We start from the raw sequence: 18,797 nt of genomic DNA, 5'->3' as shown, positions 1-18,797 counted from the left end.
ATAACATTTTCTTAGAAAATTACATATTGTGTTCCTCTTGGGCCCAAAAGATTAGTATAAATGGTAAAAATACATGGCGTATTAACTGTATATATATATAAAGACACACAAGCAAAAGCTATACCACTCTTGGGCCCCTCTCTTCATCTCCCCCCACAAGTGCAATTCTTTTTTCTGTAGGCTGTTTTTTCTTGTTTTTTTTAAAAAAACTTTATTTTTCCGTTACTGTCCGTGTAACCGAAAACAAACTTTAAAATGTCAACGTCCTCGTCTTCTTCGTCACATGACGGTGGAGACGGTGGCAATGGCGGCGGTGGTGGAGGTGAGTTCGATGAGCCACCACATGCTCGTCAGCGTTTCAACTCGGGTGTGTGGCCTGAACCGTTTCTCGAAGCACTTGCTTCACAAATCGCCATTGATTCTGCCCTCACAGATGGTCGCCTTGCTGCTGCTCCTGCTCTTTTTAATATTTTCCAGGTCACATATATCTTTTTTATTTGTTTCCATGCACAACATTTCCATATGTATATATATAGTAGTATTACATTATATTTGTGTGTGTTTGACTTTCTTTTTTAAGATGTTGATTTGAAAGAGTTCAAATTTGTCAAAAGAATTTGGTATTAAACATGTAAATAACGTAAAAAAAATAATCAAGAAAGTATAATCAAATGAAACCGATTAATAATTATGATACTAAAAATATTTAAAATAATCGAAAATTTGGTAAATTATGTACTAACCTAAATTATTTAAAAAATTTTAGATAGTTTACATATTATGTAAAAAAAAAAAATTAACAAAATTCTACTACTACTAGTCTACTACCGCTACTTTTTTTTTTTTTTTTTGGAAGTGTTTGTTATACATTTTTCCCAGTTTAATGCTTTCATATGCTAATTTGGAATAAGGGTGACTTAATTAGATGCATATATAACAAATTAATATATTGACTACTTTTTACATTTTGTTAATTTGTTTACAAAAATACCGTGTTAACTTTATCAAAAGTCAAAACATAATTGAGGATTGTGTTTACATTTGCTTTTGATTTTGTATATATGTTTTCCTTTTAAAACACAAATATATACATCGCCACACAAACTTTACACACTGAACATGACTTGATTGATATGTTATCACTTATATAACAATGAAGACCATCTTATGTTAATTATGTCATCTAATCACACGCCTCTCAAATTATAAGCTGAATAAAACTTAAATACTTTGGTAAGCATCGGGTGTTCAATTGAGTCGTCTTATAAAAGTCAATTAGTGGTGTACAAATCATCGATCAAATAGTCGGTAAATTTAACCAATCATCAATACATGGATTGGTATATGGTGGAGCATGAGACTGAGAGGTCATAGATTCAAATCCTGGTGAGCAAAATGCTCCCAAAAATGAAGGAAGGACATTATAGGTTTCCTCTGGAATTGGAGTTCGGTATACGAAGAGGCATGCCGTTGAGCTCAAATTTACCGTTCAAAAAAAAAAAAATTAGTCAGTAAATTCTAGCTCAAGACTTTGTAAGAAATTAAGGTTCACCAATATAGGAATAAGAAAGTCACATTACTTACAACGAACATTATATTGTAAAAAGTAAATAACCAATATTGTATTCATGGTTTTTTTTCCCAATACCTCACGTTGTATGAGAAAGTTAAAGATGACAACCTTACTCTTACCAAGATGACATAGAAAAACTGGTTTCAGATTCCATCTAAAGAAAATCGAGATTAGGGTTTTTTTTCCCCCTAATTGGTGTAGGATGGAAAACCTGAGCAGATACTATAAAAGATCAAGAAAATAAATATAAGCCAGGCTAAAACAAAACATAACTTGATGATGTTATCGAATATTTGAATGCATTGTCATTTCACTTTTAAATAAATTGTATGCATGTATATGTATACTAGATCTTGTAGGAGTACTACTTGGTACCACGTACAACAAAGTAAATTCTAGTAATAGGTCTGAACAGATATCCTTTCTATATGATCTATTTGTAGTTGTACCATATACTTATATTTATTTATGTTTGTATTATATACATACTATACCTATAACTATTATATGGTCAAATGTTTCCTTTATGCTCTTTTCGTTTGTAGGAATATTTGTTAATTTTAAATCTATGTTTGCTGTTTTAAAAAGGTCTGTCTCCCTTTTATTTTTATGAGGAATGTATATCAAACTAAAATTCGCGACGTCTCAAGCTCTTTGGATCTATATTTATTTTTAATAGAATCGATAGAAATATGTTAAACTTTTTGTATAGATATGTCGAGTAAAAACAATACGTGAACTATTAGTTATAGTTGTTCTTAAATGTGTTATATATATATATATATATATATAGGGACAATCAAATAAGAACATATTTAAAATAAAAACGGTGAGAACACTTGAAAATCATCATTTTGATGCATTAAAAGTCCATAAAACTGACATAGTGCATAACTAATTATCATTATTTAAGTGTTTAACAACACATTGATTTATCAAAATCGAAAAAATCACGTTTTTTGTTGGATGCATCATTTTGACGAATATGCATCCAAGATGGATGCACAAAACAAAAAACATGATTATTTCGATTTTGACAGATGAATGTGTTGTTAAACACTTAAATAATGATAATTAGTTATGCACCATGTTAGTTTTATAACTTTTAATGCATCAAAATTATGTTTTTAAGATGTTCTCACTGTTCTTATTTTAAGAGTGTTCTCACCAGAGTGTTATATATATATATATATATATATATATATATATATATATATATATATATATATATATATAGATATAACTTATACACCATTAAGTTTTACGGAAAAAACCTTACAAGACCTAGTCAGGAATTTAAACCTTGATTTGTGCTTAAAAACACATAATCCTTTACACTCCACATTAGTCTTATGCAGTGGCGGAACTATTTGGTGGCCACGGGTGGCCATGACAACCCCACATTATTTATAAAATTCTTTAGATTTATTACTATTTTTATGTATTTATATGGTTTAAAGGTAATTGTCAACCTTAGATTGGTATAAATTAACTTGATAGTACAATTTATACGCTTGTTAATATTTTGAAAACTATTCGGTGACATAGACTAGAAATCCTGGCTCTGTCACTGTTATCATGCAACTAATTGATGTAAGCTTTATTGGTTTTCTTTTCTTATTTCTTTTTTAGTTTCATACTGTTGTTGGTTTTATGTAAAAATTAAGAAATGATGTTCTAGGCGTGACAATTTCTGGGATTTTGGAAGATTAATTAATTGCCCAAGTTGATAGTTGGTTGGAAAGGTGCAGGTTCGTCTCTACTTTATAAAGAAAGACAATACTTTCTTGTGGGGGGCTTTTGACTACCACTTTCTTGGGAATGAAAGAATGAAAAAAAAAAAAGTTATTAAAAGCCTTTCTACAATAGTTTTTGGCCATTTTGGCTCTCATGGATCACATAACCCAAGAGACTATTGTCTTATGGATTTTCCTTTTCTTTTAGTTTTCTTCCTCTCTTTATTTTATGGATCATAACCCGAGGATATATGTTTGTTTAAGATTCCATAGTTTGTGTGGTCTAAAAATATAAAATGTGTCATTTTATGTGAGCAATACGTTTGTGTACTAAAAAAACATTTTTCTTTCCCCTTGTAAAGAAAATTACTCTCTTGTTGTATAGTAAATGTCTTACTAGAGAAAATAAATAAATTTTTAGAAGAAGATGCTAAATTATTTAATTATTGACATAATTCTTTGCCTTTTTCACAAATTGTCAAATTCTTACGATTCTTTTGTGAAAAAGTGCATCAATGTTATAATGGTGAAGTTAATATGCTATTTTTGAAGATAGAACACTTGGTTCCGGAGAAATTACAATGAATAAGTTGTCATTTATTTTGAAACGTGGAGAGTAGCAATTATCCTTTGAACATAATAGGGTTTACACGCCGCTTTTCCAGTGTGAGCAGTTATCGTGATAGCATGGAGTGATTAGTATGGATTGATGATTTTTGTGTGATATTATGTAGGGTATCATAAGATATTTTTGATTTTATGGGTCTAATCTTTAGTGTAATGATTTAAAAAGAAATTAGGCTTTGTATAATGGCATAGTGATGCTCATGTCACACCTTTTGACAGATGTGATTAGAATAGCATTGGAATGAAAATCTTGTTATGAATAGGGTAAATCTCATATAGACTAGTAGAAAGTGTAGATTTTTTTTTTTGGGATGCCTTTTTTTCATTGTTAATGTGATACTACCATACTAGGGTACTAAAAATATTGATAAATAAATGAAGGAAAAGGATCATAACTTTTAGATAGGGGTCACTATCCAATGCCAAGTTGACGAGGTCCAAGTTTTGACTATCCATCTTATGTCCAACATCCTTTGTCCCTTTCAAAGAAATCTGGCTTTTTATCACCTTTTTGCTTTTTAGTGTTGTTTTGGGGACAAGAAACTATGGAGAAGATGTTTTATTATTACCAGTATTTGTTTCATATGAAAATGAATATGAATGTTACATGCATCACCCTGGGTTTGTACTTTATGGTGTACCTTATTCTTTAGATAAATACGGAGTATATACTAAAATAGTAAGAGCATTCTCTAAGGGCATACGAATTTAGAATTCTTTTTTTGACAAAGTTAGTCAAGCAGTAGGATTACAAAATCGTCCCTAGACCCTAGGTATTACAAACTTTTAAAATTTAGTTAATTTTTGTTTTTGTTTTTGTATTAAGGTAAGGTAATTAGAGGACACACAATATAATACTCATGGTGTCATTCTCACACATGTATCAGAAGATATAATTTTTTACTTGTCTTTGGTAAATTTGAACCTGTTAATTGTAATGTTTATCTGTGGGCTCATGTTACCATGTGACCAATTGGTGATAGAAAGAGATTTTAGTGCCAAAAGAAAGATGGTTTTCAATATGGCTTGGTCTAGGTATATATATCTTTATATCAAGGTAACAATATAATTCTAGTTAATTTGATGACATTATACGTTTGATTTAGAAAGTGGGGGGATTAAAAGCATGGGGGCAAAAGGCTGGAAATGGCATGAGGGGCAGGGGACAGTGATGAATAGTTAGTATATTGCAGTAGTGACAGTACTCTGGGGTTTGATGGTACTTATTGTATGATAAGAATTGAAGCAGAATAATAAGAAGGACAAGACGAAACATTACTAAAGTCAAAAATATATAAAATAAAAAAGTGAAAAAATAATAATAAAGGAAGGTCTATATTTAGCAGTGAGTGGCAGTGCTAGTAGTAAGTTTGTAGGCATCAGGTGATCTAGCTACAAATGTATACAACACGTCCTAGAAAAAGCTGTCTTCTGTGTTTTTCTTATTCTCCGAGCATTGATTCTGACATCTCTCTCTCTCTCTAAATGTTATATAAGTACTGTTTCCTTGGTGTATAACCCCATACACAGTAGAACCTTTTAATACTACCTCGATAAATTTATAAATTTTTCAAGTTCCAATATAAAAGAAGTATTGTAAATTTACACTCGATAAATTAATAACTCATTAAATTAATAAAATATCTCAGTTCCAACACTATTAATTTGTAGAGGTTATACTTTACTAACTTTTTAATATAATAGGAGCATGCAACGCGCGTTGCGGCGAATATCATTGAGAGAGTTTCGATTGTTGTAATCTTAAAATCTTTTAATATCGTTAATTATGACCTCCTCTTGATCTTGAAATCTTTTGATCTCGTTAATTACGACTTTTGCTTGATCGAGATCCATATTAATAGACGTTGTAGCGTCATAATTCCCGACTCCATATGAATATGTTGTGTGCTTTAGGGTATAAAGAAGACAAATATTAATGTTTAATGTGTCTGCTTTTGATGAAGTGTATTTGTATTTATTGAAGGATATTTATTAATTGGGAGAGGAAAGACTAAAGGGGCGAGGAAGGGCAAAAACGTAAACTTACATGTCCCAAATCTTGTAAACTTTCAACATGGGTGGATAATTTTTAATGAGTATAGATATATAAATTAATAATATTTGATCACTCATGATTTTTTATGGATTAAAAAATCAAGATATAAAGGGATCTACACCAAAACTTACATGTCTACAGCCACATACTCACTAGCTCATATACACATATATATAATATCATATCATCTATACTATTTTATAATAATTATCACTTTCTCTCTTTTATAAAAGTGTTGGATAGAAAAATTACCATTTTACCCTTAATAAGTTAATTCACACCATTAATCCATTATCTTCTAAATTATATCTAATATCACTTTACATCAATTACATATACATAAATTATTTACGCATTTACACCCACCATGAACAACACCACCACGGCCGCCATCACCACCGCCAATCGCCGTCAGCACCAAACCGCCGCCGCATCGCGCGGGTACAATGCTATATATATAAAAAAAAAATATGTTTGTCACTTTACAATTTACACTGCAAAAAGGGATGCGAGTTTATGTTGTAAAGTGGACTAGTAATTTAAGTTTTGGTTCCATCAAGTTGTGTCTCTCTCTTTTTTTATTTATTTATATATAATATAATATATTTATTAATAATAGTAGTATGTAGGATACCTTTTCTGCATGCCTGTTATGTAGCGCATGAAGTCTCCTGTCATAGGATATATCCCCCATGCTGCTAAAGGCCTTTCTTTCTTTCTATCTTATCAATTCCAGTTTTGTTTACTCCCTTATTCCACTATTCATTCTTTATTTCAATTACATCCTCCTAGCTTTCTCTCTTCATATATTTTGTATGTAAATGTAAATATAAAAATATCATCATTCAAATTTAAAGTTGTTGTTTTCTTTAGAGGAAGAGGAATTAAAAATATCATCATTCATTTGTATCAAATCTGGTACAATATTACTCTTCACAACTAATTTAATCATTTATAATATGGACTTTAATTTGGAACAGAGGGAGTATGCATGTTTTGCTTATTATTTTCTTCACAACTAATTTAATCATTTATGCTTACTAGTATCTTTGTTAGCAAGATTTTGTATAGTCATTACAAATGACTCGTTCATCCAAATCTTATAACAACAACCATGTAAAAGAGATAACAATTGTAAGTAACTGGAATATGTTACTATTTTGTGTAAAACAATTAATGCATTGTGCAATAAACTCACCTAGTTAATTAAGGTTCTTTGTTTCTGTTGTAGCTTAATATAGTCCAAGTCTACCTTCATTGAAGGAAATTAATCTGGTTTACGTAGATCGGGCGCTTTGAAAAAAAAAGAATAGGGACGATTTGGCCTGGGCCGGTTTAAGTTGCATGAAAATCACACTTTTTTTTTGAAATATAACTTGAATGCTTTCTTTAGGATGGCTAACTAATCATATAGGTAGATTGAGGTAATGTATCCGTGATCTAATCCAAATAAGAATGTTTATGCTGAAGACATTATAATGATTAATCCTTCATTGCCAATATGAATCATATATATATATATATATATGATAATTATTATAGCATATGCTTTCATCTTTAAAGCAATTTTCTTTTTATTTAGTACTAAAAAATGTGGACGCTCTCTTCAGGTATGTCGAACATGGCGAACGGTATCCCAGTCTGACCTCCTTTGGCAAACCCTGACACGGCGTATATGGCGTCGTAATCACCTCCTCCATCCGACATGGTATGAAGAATACATTTACCGCCATAGAACAACTAGAAACTTCCGTGATAGAAGGTATATCTACAACACCCTCAACTTCCCTCCGAATGATAACAATAATAATAATAACAATAACGAAATTCTCTCCTGCCGCCGCCTTGCACTATCTGATTACCATCTTGCTGCTGGTTTTTCCGATGGGTCTGTTCGCCTATTTCACCTTCCCACGAGGCATCACGTGTCAACCTTCCATCCTCTTCAACGTAACCATCTTGGCCCGTTCTCTCGCACCGTCTGTGGGATCTTTTTTACAGATAACAGGCTTGTATTTGCCTCACATGATGGTGATATTCATGTTGCATCTATCAACGTTCCCGGAGTCACACGGAGGGCTTACTTAGGTGATGTGGTAACTGACGGTGTCCTTGTAGATTTTGCTGGTTGTAACCAGTGGTGGGTCGGTCTTTATGCAGGTGTTTGAAAATTTTTTATTTCATTTGTTAAATCATCTGCTATATGCATATCTAAACTGACATGAACATGTATCCTTTTTTTTTGGTTGGCTAGGTGTTCCAAACCGTGCCTTTCATGTACGAAATGGAAATACGGAAGAACTTGTATTCATTGGTGGCACACTGACTGACCCAGACGCAGTAATTGGCTGGCACTTACTCACAGACCTGACTGAGCATGTTGGTCGAATCCGCATAACAAATGATGATCTTGCGGTAGGTTTTACGAGAAGCAGGGTCATTGTATTTGATTTGAGAAGCCAAGTAATTTTAGGAGAGGTTGTAAGGCAGATAAGCGTTGGTGCAGCTGACGCTTATGATGGAGCTCTCGTGTTTGTAAATAGTAGGGGTGTAGCTAATGTACGCCAAGTGGGTAGTTTGCAAGAAATCTGTAGGTTTATGGCTCGTGGTGGGTCGCTTGGGTGTATGAATGGTGGCTATGGTTTTATGTGCATTGGGGGTGGGATTAGAGTTTGGGAATTGAATCATGGAGCGCACTTGTATATTTTAAGAGAACGGATAGGGGATGCAACCGCGCTCATTGCAGATGAACGGTATGTAGCAGCTTGTACCAATGATCACACCATTCATTTATGGGATTTTGGAGCACGTGACTAGGCTTATCTATCAACTTGTACATGGTGTATGCCGTTTATCCTAACACAGAAATTAAAACAGAAGCTTAAAAGACCTTGTTATCAGAGAGGAAGTGATTATACAGGTTTCTGTTGTGTGCCTTTGGATCCTTCCTGTATCATCAAATGTTGTTGTCTATCGGGAAGGTTGATGCACTCGATGATTGACAATGAAATCGCAAAGTTCTGTTTCGTTACGCGCAGTACTCTAGGTAGGCAAGTATTATTGACATTTAACATTTGTTAGTTGAGTTTAAAATCATTGGATATTATTTGGGTATAGTAGATGTTGTAGAGTTTTGCTTAGGGATCGATTTGCACTTTGCATGATGATGCATCAGATGCAGACCAGCAAAAAGGTTTTTGTAAATTTCGTTTAGAGAATTGGTTGTTTTAGTTGTCTATCAGTTCAATAATTCGTTTTGCAGCAATCATCTAAGCTTCATATTACGCCAACACGAAACTTAATCATTCCAATACTCCTGAAAATCCAAATCATGAGGTGAACTTTGGATTCGGGTTGGTTAACACACCAAAAAAACGATACATCTCAGAATATATATATTTGGGATGATTTCCCCTTTTACAATAATTAGTTTGACTTGAATACTTTGTTTTTAAGCAATTTTGTGAACAAGATAAAAGCTTTTTGACCGGACATCTTGGTTCCAGACATGAGACCCCGCAAGTTGTAATACATGTGGAAAATACTTGAGTCAATCGATAAGGTGAGCCCTTGAAGATGTTCCATTGTTTCATGTGGTTCATATCACCTTGTGCTCTTTGTTTCTTCTATACAAGTGATCGAGTGGCCATTAGCTTGGAGGGGGTCATGCAAAGGCCGGCCGTGTTATAAATCCCTAGTCCGAGTTGCAGGAAGTCCTTTTTTAGTGTGTTATATATAGCGACTGCTTGTATTTAACTTGTGATTTGTGAACAACTAACTTAACCCAAGAAAACACTTCCTGCTAGTTGATTACAACCACCAAGAAACCCCAAGCCACTTATTACTTATTGTTGTTTGGAACCCACCCCAACCTACATTAGGTAACCCAGAATTACCCTCACAAGTTATTCGATTAAAGGGTCCCTCTAATATGACCAAAGAAAGAATGTTTCTAAAGACAACAGATTCAAAAGGGGCGCCTCTTTTGATCAAAAAGGTCACTCATCTTGTCTTTGTCACAACATTCACTCCTTTTTGAGATTTACTAGTATTTAAATACTCTTTTGCGTTTGTCACAACATTCACTCCCTTAAGAGCGGTAGGTGGTGTGACACATCAACGTCACATCAGCATCACACAACACCACCAAGCAACCACACCATATTTTTATATCAAAATATAACACTTTTACTTCAATAATAAAACCATTTCAAGCATTAAATAGTTAAAAAAGAAATTAAGTTTATTGTAAGACTGGAAACTATATGAACAGAAAGCCAATATTGCATTTAAAAGTTTATTTGATTTTATCTAAAATCAACCAAGTTGCAGCCTTTTAAAAAGTTAACGTTTATTATCTTCTTAATCAAACAAAAATGAAAAATAAAAACAAAAATACTATTTTTCCTAATCAAAGTAATGATTTACATTGTAAACATAGAAACCCAGAGAGCAAAAATGAGAATAAGACTTAAAGTAAAAAACTAAGATATCTATTTGTAGATATTAAATGGAAGTATGGTGAAAAGTGAAAACTAAATGAAAGAAATTGATTGAAGCAGGAGGATCATAAATAATTGAGAAGAAATGGACTTTCCACACCACCACCCCATTTTATATTTCGCCGTTGACTGCTCAACCTTGAAGACTCCACACCATATCCACACAGAAGATGTAATGGGTCGACCCCAGGTGGTCAAGGTCGTTGCCTTCTACCCCGACCACCCCTTAACCACTACAAGCACTCTAATAACTTTTAGTTAAATTTAAAATATACCATTATATACGATTTATTTTTATATACATTTAGATATAAGTTTCGTCTCAATCAGAAACCAAAAATACTTGTTATATTTTCGGTCTCTGATGGCAACGAAATTATTTCCAGTCTTTGATTGCGACGAAATCTATATCCAAACGTGGATAGAAATAACTAATTTCTACATTAATTAAAATAACTAAAAAATCTCAAAAAAAACCAAATGATGTGACAAAAGGAGGACTTTTTTTAGTGTGGTCCTTTTTAAGGGGTGTCTTTAGACATAAAAAGGCCTCAACAGGAGAACCCAAACTAAACCCTTGTAAACAACCTTATGTAGATCGGCCCAAACCCAAACACTCCCTGCCGGCCCGGTTTATTGCATGTTAACAATCTCATCGTTCTCCTTTTTGTTCGACCAGGACCAAAAAAAAAAAAAAGCCGGAGCAAGAAACAGAAAACCAAGACCGAAGAGATTTGGTATTGTTGTTGACATCCAAAATAAGTAACTAATGTGTTATTTTTATCCCCATTATATACCTATCTATGACTGTTATTTAGGTACTTAGTGATGCACATTAGTGTTGTTGTTGTTGTTAACGCAAACACCTATTTTGGATATCGGGTTGATGAACTTGTCATAAGCTTTGTTTAACTTGGTAATTTGGTATGAAAGCAGATTCGTTTCAGTTGCTCATGTTACGAAACTTAAAAAAGAATATTTTTTTTTCTAGCATGTATTAATATTAGTCGGTAATTCGTTCTGATACTAGAAACTATACTATAACTGAAGGTTAAGATCTTTTTAGTATTCTGCCTCTCTAGCATTTTCAGTATAACAATTTGAGCGTGTGCCATCTTATGTTTTTGATATATGTATGTATGTATTGTATGCGTTTACTATTTTTTTTAATATGTTCAGAATTAGGAATGGAGGGGATCATATCCGTAGGAGAAAAGCATTTTATGCAAGGCTCAATTGCTCAAGCTTTGCGTACTGATGGTCGTACAAGCTTAACTTACCGACCCATAACGGTCGAAGCTGGAGTCATTCCTCAAGTAAACCCTTTTCTATGTTAGCGGTTAGCATTCGAGACACCACAGTGACATCCAATTGGGTAGTATGATGTGCACGAACCACGCAAGCCTGAGATGAAACCCAGGACTCTCGAAACCCCCCATAATAATCCACTCCTACAAATGTAGGAAGTGAGATTTGAACCCTGGTGGTTTTCCCCAAGGTCAAAGACCTTACCAATGGGCCACCAACCCATTGACCTTTTCTATGCATCTTTTCTTTAATAAAGTTTTCATCGTTTTACCTGCACAGGCAACTATTCAGTAAGAACAGAAAAAAGACTTGCTTTTTTGTGCTTACTAAGCTTAACGTCAGGCAAATGGTTCAGCAAGAGTTAAGATGGGTAGAACAGAAGTCATAGCTAGCATAAAGGTAATTTTCGTCTGTGTAACTGTCTTTTCTTATAACTCAAAAACTTATTGTATGTTAATTGATTGCATGATCTTACTTGATTGCAGGCCGAGCTAGGGAAACCACGATCTTCGGCACCCGACAAAGGCAACGTTTTTTTCTTGATTGATTGCAGTCCCACGGCAGCGTCTGAGTTTAAGGTTTAATATCTGAATACTTGCCAATTATTGAAGTTTGTCATCATACAAGCACATCTTTGATGACAACTTAGTTGAAACAGTTATATACTTGAAGTTTCATCATTTAACGTTACAAAATTTTACCTTTTGCTTATATACAGCGGAGAGGTGGTCAAGAACTGTCAACTGAACTCTCTGCAGCTCTCAGACGATGTCTTGTAAGAGGTAACGCTGTAGCAGGTATGACGGTCTTCAAACAAATTAAAGTTTCATGGTCCTAGTGTCCTAGTACATATAAAATTTTTCCACTATTTCTATTTACAACGGGGTTTCCGTAACTTGTATGTCAGGATCTGGAATTAATCTTTCATCTCTGACAATTGTGGATGGGAAGGTCTGTTGGGATCTATATATTAATGGTCTTGCGATTAATATGGATGGGGATTTACTTGATGCCTTAGGTGCTGCCATCAGGGTATTTACCTTTTTATCCACATATATAGATTTACGTTTATTTTGCATCTGGTATATGTGTTGCAACCACCTTTCTCTACTGATTGATATTAGCTTCTATAGGCTGCTTTTACCAATACACGTATTCCAAAAGTCAATGTTGTTGCGGTTGCCTCCTCTGATGAACAGACAGTGGTGGACGTGAGTGATGAAGAGTTTCTACAATTCGACATCACTGAGGTTCCTGTTATTGTTACTTTCACTAAGGTGATGCATATTTAATTATATGTTCCAAAATGGGTGGGTCGGGTAAGTGTTTGGGTAACGGGTCAAAGCTGGTAGCGTTAACTACCTGACGGATTACGTTTGCCTAAAAGTGACCTTTTTCCAATATTTAGAAATTCTACAAATAGGTCGTGAATAGCTAAAAAGTTACTTTGTGTCGATGATAATCTGCTTTTCTAAAACACACTGTGTGTGACTTCCGTCCCATTTGACTATGTTGGTTAGCTATATTGAAGTTACTCTCATATACAAGTGTGTTGAAATCGTCATCTCTAAGAATTATTGTGCAAGTCTATTTTACTTTCACTCAATATACACATGTTACATATAGCTCTTATTGTCTTTTATATGCAGGTCGGAAGGCATTATATTGTAGATGCAACTTCAGAAGAGGAATCACAAATGAGCTCTGATGTCTCTGTTTCGATCAACAGGCTAGGATTGATATGTGGGGTGAGTAAAAGAGGGGGATGGGGTGAATGGTTAGATCCAAGTGTCGTTTTTGACATGATATCCGTGGCTACGAATTTGAGTGAGCAGATAATGAACAAATTGGACTCTGACATAGCTGCAGCCAAGGCCATGGAAGAAGACTCGTGATATTTATGGTGATTATAGTAGTCACATTATCGTAGAGAGTTTAAATTTATTGTGTTGCACTCAGTTATGTCGGTATGTATCATTCGTACCAGTTACTGTATTGCCACTTTGGTGAGATTCTGTAGGTCAAAATGACATTTTGATGTACCATTACGAGGCGGATGAATATTTTAAAATCGACAATCTTTTGGCCCTTGAGAAAATCGATTATTCATACCTTCAGTTGGAACTATTTGGGACTTTGGGTGTTTGAATTTGTGAGGTTCAATTTTTATGTCCATATAACAAATTAATGTTTTTGGTTGAAGATTAACCGTCATAGGAGAGGTTTTATTTTTTGAACGGCCATAGGAGAAGTTTTCCACTCTCAAATCCTCTGACAGGTGTTTCTCCTTTAGTAAGTCATCCCCCACAGTCTCGGTGTCAGCTGCGTATATTGTCCTCCCCTTCTCCATCGAGATATGCAGTTACAACTACACCTATAGAATTGCATGTACACAACTTTCAAATATTGGATTACAAAACCAGAAACTACTTTTTCCTCGACTCTCCCAGTGTTTCTGCTCGACTGCATATCTCTTTGGCATGTTACCTCTTAAGTTACAAACCCATTGTATTCGTGTCAAAGCTGAAACATATTTATATTGAAAGTTGAAACTTATACTGAAACTACTCCGATATTTTGTAAGACACCAGTATAAAGTGGTTGAAGTTACTGATGATCATTCTGGTTTGCATGTAACTCCATTGGTGAAATTAGGAGGTTACAAAACAGGGTATCACAGTGACTCCAAGCACCAGACCCGTTGGATCCCTAAAAGAGAAATGCTACGGTTTTCCCACCAAGTTCCACATGAGTGTTGGGATCTTGACCCTGCTGCAACCCATAAGAACTTCTCCGGGCTGCAATGGAGGAAAAACACAACTGCAGATGCTACAATGAATAATAATGTACAAACCTGAACACATAGTGATGTGTGAGAATTGGTGTAAGAAATCTAAGTAGCTGGAAGGGATCATAAGTGGTGATCTGGCGGTTTAAGCTCACATTTATTTTTAGAAGGGTCAAATGTTGGGTGAGCTACTTGTACCATCTTTAATACTTAATCAGAATGCTTATTAACATTTTATGCTTATACCTTAATGCTATTGCTAGTACCACTCTTAGTATATACTAGATGGGTGCCCACGCGTTGCAGCGACATTACAAATTATAACACGTTTATTGTGAACCCAATCAAAATCCAATATAAGTAAGTAAATAGATAAATCCAGTACAAATTATAACACGTTTATTGGTGCTTGAAAATTGTCACTTTTCACTACTATTGCTGGCTTAAAAAACAAATGGGCAACATTTTAACCGATACCAGCCCTGCAGTGCTACAATACTGTCATATTCTCGTTTTGAAGCCCGGTCCTATAAATCTGGGTAAAGATCGGTCCTGTTTACAAAAGACCATTTGAAGGTTCAGTCTGAATGTCCTATCTTTAAATAGTTTTGTGTTTATACCTATATAGGTTTTACATGCATCTTTAAATTGCATTATGTTATGTTAAATCTATATTCCTTTCGCCTTCTAAATCATCTTCCATTCTCCATTTCAGTTGACAGAAAGCATTAACCATATATTACTGTAACTATAAGAGGTTCAAAAATGGGCTAAAAGCCCGAGTCTGGGACAGGAAAGCCCGAAAAATCATGGCCCCATAATGATTATTATTTTGGTATTACTCGTATTACTTTCTATATGCAACTTGATATTGATGTTTTTTAAAGGCACAAACTTTATAATGAATAGTTCTATTATATTTACAAATTTATATGTTGCAGTATGATTACCGGTTATAGCTTGTAACAAGATAAAGCATAAATATAAATATACAACATATCAGATTTTGATATGGAACACAGGTGCAACCCAACACAAGACTTAAACTGAATATTGAAATCAAATCAGAGGGCCTAAAGATAAAATTTAGCGTGAAAGGGACTGAGCTTGGGTCAAGTTAAGATGCCTACTTTTCTTTTTCTTTTTTGGTCTTCTGCTGAATGATTGAGTCGAACTGGCCAGGTTTTGAAGGTCAAGTAACTTCACATTTTCACTATATTCTTTCAATTTCTTGCTAGTTTCTCAATAAAATTGATTATTGCAGCTTGTATAGGCATTTTGAAAGTTGATGTACCTGAAAAGCTGAACCAATCTCCTTGAAGAGACTGACCAAGCACATTCGTCTATTTAAGAAGCTCAGGCTTGGTGTTGACATGACACCTGATAAGAAATCCAGCTGAGCATAACGTCCCTCATTCATCCTATCTCAGGATACCGCACATCATCTTCATCATTAGATATCTATCAAGCATATAAAGTTAATCTAGTTACATGTTTTGTTTGATTTTTTTGTCCCCCACATCAGACTCAGATACAATTTTTTTAATTCTCTCATATCGTTCAAGCACAAGATACCCATCTTCTACCTCTTTCGACAAACTCATAACCAATCTATCTCTCCATACCTGAGAAAACCCTTTACACAATTCAGTCAAGATCACAGAATCAGGTCCAATGGGCCTCTCTAACATTTCTTTAAACAGACAAAACACACCATCATAATCATCATTCTGCACGAAAGATGACATCAACATCTTTACTGTATCCACAATTGGACGACAACCACTCTTTCTCATGCTTTTGTACAACTGAAAACCTCGTTCTGGGTTCCTTCTTACGCATTGTCCTCTTATAAGTGCAGCAAAAGTCGAAGCATTTGGTACCAATTTTTTCTTATCAAGTTCTTGAACCAAATAAGCAGCTTTCCTTGTCTTCCCTTCATTACACAATCCCAACAACAACGCATTATAAGTCAAGATATCAGCTTTGAACCCATTCCTCATCATTTCTTCAAAGACCTGATTACCCTTTTCGGTTTTACCTGCTTTGCAGTACCCACTAATCAACGTGTTAAAAGTCACTGTATTAGGAGCTACATTAGCCCTATTCATCTCATTAAACAGCTTATAAGCATCCTTCATTTTTCCTTCCTTACAAAACCCATGAATCAACGTATTATAAGTAATCACATCCGCACTAATCCCATTCTTCTCCATAGTAACTTTTAAATCCATTCCAGTCGTTAAAAGTCCCTGATTAACATACGCAGCAATCAAAGTATTATAAGACGAAACAAACGGGCTAAACCCCATATCTTTCATCTCATCAAACACTCGTACAGCATTCTCCAACTTCCCCAACTGACAATACCCATTAATCACCATATTAAGCGTAAAAACATTCACATCAATCCTCGACCGTCTCATTTCCTTATAAAACAACAACACAACATCTGCACGGTTTAAACTAAGCAAAGAACTCATAAACAAGTTACAAGACTCAATAGTGGGCACAAACCCGTACTCTCTCATCAAACAAAACGTATCACTCACATTCCTAAACATTTTAACCTGAGCATACATTTTAAAAACCGCATCAAACACACGCGGGGTAGAGTCACACAACCTATAACTACACAAAACAGCATCAAGCAACTTACTTGAACAAGTACACCCAACAATCTTTTTTAAAACATACTCAGCAGACACAAATTTTCGATATTTAGTCAAAATATGCAACATTATGGAATGGGTTTCAAGGGTTAGTAAATTTGGGTTGTGGGTCTCAACCCACTTGTAGAAATGCAAAGAAACAGAGTAATTTTCTTGAAATTTTAGTAAAATGTGTTTTATTGTAAATGGACTAAATTTGGGTAATAATGTAATAAGTTTGGTGTAATCTGAGTGAATAAGATGACTATGGGCTATATTTATATAATCAAGATCTTGGCCTTTGGCTTGCTGGATTGTTTTGTGAGGTATTGGAATTTGGCTTCTTCTGGATACAGGGGATTTAGGGTTTATGTTAAAAACAGGGGATTTAGGGTTTTTGAGAGGTAGGTGTAGCAGGGTTGAAAATTGACGAATTTGTACAAAATTCATGATTAAAAAGAGTGATTTAACAGAGTATTTTGAAGAAATTTGCTAAAAACATCACAGTCTTGCTTTCTGGTTTGCTGACAAAATGGACAAGGGGCAGGAGATTCAAATGAGCCCGGGCCACAATGGTGGTGCTCCCCTTTTGGTTGCAAAGGATCCAATTATTTTCTTTTGATTTTTGATTTCTGTGTTTGCGCACAAATCTTTGTGCTTTGGAATTTTCATGCTTTTCATCTTTAATTCAATTTTTTTTTGACACCTTACAATTTTTTTTAGGGATAAAATATACGAAATGTGTGTAAAACGTATGCAAACTTGTGTAAAAAAGTTTAGATTAAGAACAAAATACATAAAAAAAAAAAAAAAAAACTAAAAGACGATATTTTTAAAAGTTTATAACATCTAAAAATACATCAAATTATATATTTTTGTTATAAGATAAATTCACTAATGTAGAGTGTCCACCAAAATTACCCATAGCATAAATTGAGCCGCAACATTAACCTACACTATTAAAAACAATATGAATATATTGATATTTAACCCAGAATATAATAATGTTTTATATTGATGCATAACACCACCACTCTATATGGTTTAAAAGAAAAATTTTACCAAATTTTATGTTAATACACTTATATAAACTCATAAATTACAATAAAAATATTGAACTACATAGAAGACGTGAAATTAATAATCTGTCGTTTTTAAATAGTTCATCCTAAGACACACTCCAAAATCAACCTCAAAATTCTCGTTGACATGACTATGGAACATCTAACCATGGTGATGAATCTAGTGATAGCCCACAACACAACCGAATATAGTTTGGTCCTAAACATTCGGGTCAAAATGGGTCCATCTTATGACCCTCACCTTAACCAATCAACTACACCCAAAACCCCAAGTGGGTGCGCATCACATACACTCAAGCACTTTTTACCACCCTTTCCTTTATTAAATACACCCTTTAAAATTAAATATAAAATAATAAAATTAAATACTTAGCTTAAAACTTATACTACACACCAAATTATACCATTATCACATTATACATTTTTCATTATATATATTTTATACATACATTTATTTTTATTTAACCTAAATAT

At 34.0% G+C, this 18,797-nt stretch overlaps 3 protein-coding genes across 4 annotated transcripts; 2 read left to right on the top strand and 1 right to left on the bottom strand.

The window, feature by feature from the left end:
• Nucleotides 1–255: 255 nt before the first annotated feature.
• Nucleotides 256–8,809, top strand: LOC122591913 (transcriptional regulator STERILE APETALA). The gene is made up of 3 exons (XM_043764138.1): nt 256–477; nt 7,603–8,152; nt 8,247–8,809. The coding sequence occupies exons 1-3, from the start codon at nt 256–258 to the stop codon at nt 8,807–8,809; spliced, it is 1,335 nt and encodes a 444-aa protein (XP_043620073.1).
• Nucleotides 8,810–11,681: 2,872 nt separating this feature from the next.
• Nucleotides 11,682–13,697, top strand: LOC122590524 (exosome complex component RRP42-like). Its single transcript, XM_043762721.1, has 7 exons — nt 11,682–11,810; nt 12,145–12,201; nt 12,288–12,380; nt 12,521–12,599; nt 12,710–12,834; nt 12,936–13,079; nt 13,452–13,697. Exons 1-7 carry the CDS (start codon nt 11,682–11,684, stop codon nt 13,695–13,697), a joined length of 873 nt encoding a protein of 290 aa, XP_043618656.1.
• A 1,275-nt stretch (nt 13,698–14,972) lies between these two features.
• LOC122594046 (pentatricopeptide repeat-containing protein At4g26680, mitochondrial) lies at nt 14,973–17,770 on the bottom strand. 2 transcript variants are annotated; one of them, XR_006322912.1, is made up of 2 exons: nt 15,885–17,770; nt 14,973–15,142 (listed from the first exon to the last, which is right to left on the bottom strand). XR_006322912.1 is itself a non-coding variant. In XM_043766527.1 (1 exon), the coding sequence occupies exon 1, from the start codon at nt 17,689–17,691 to the stop codon at nt 16,078–16,080; it is 1,614 nt and encodes a 537-aa protein (XP_043622462.1). In that variant the 5' UTR covers nt 17,692–17,770; the 3' UTR covers nt 15,644–16,077. The 2 variants fall into 2 exon arrangements, 1 of the variants encoding a protein (XP_043622462.1); XM_043766527.1 differs by lacking the exon at nt 14,973–15,142 and having other exon boundaries at nt 15,644–17,770.
• Nucleotides 17,771–18,797: the final 1,027 nt, after the last annotated feature.

Source organism: Erigeron canadensis, chromosome 3 (assembly GCF_010389155.1).
Source record: "Erigeron canadensis isolate Cc75 chromosome 3, C_canadensis_v1, whole genome shotgun sequence".
NCBI lineage: Eukaryota > Viridiplantae > Streptophyta > Magnoliopsida > Asterales > Asteraceae > Erigeron > Erigeron canadensis.
Note: the sequence above shows the minus strand (reverse complement) of the source record. Positions and strands in the feature narration are given on the sequence as shown.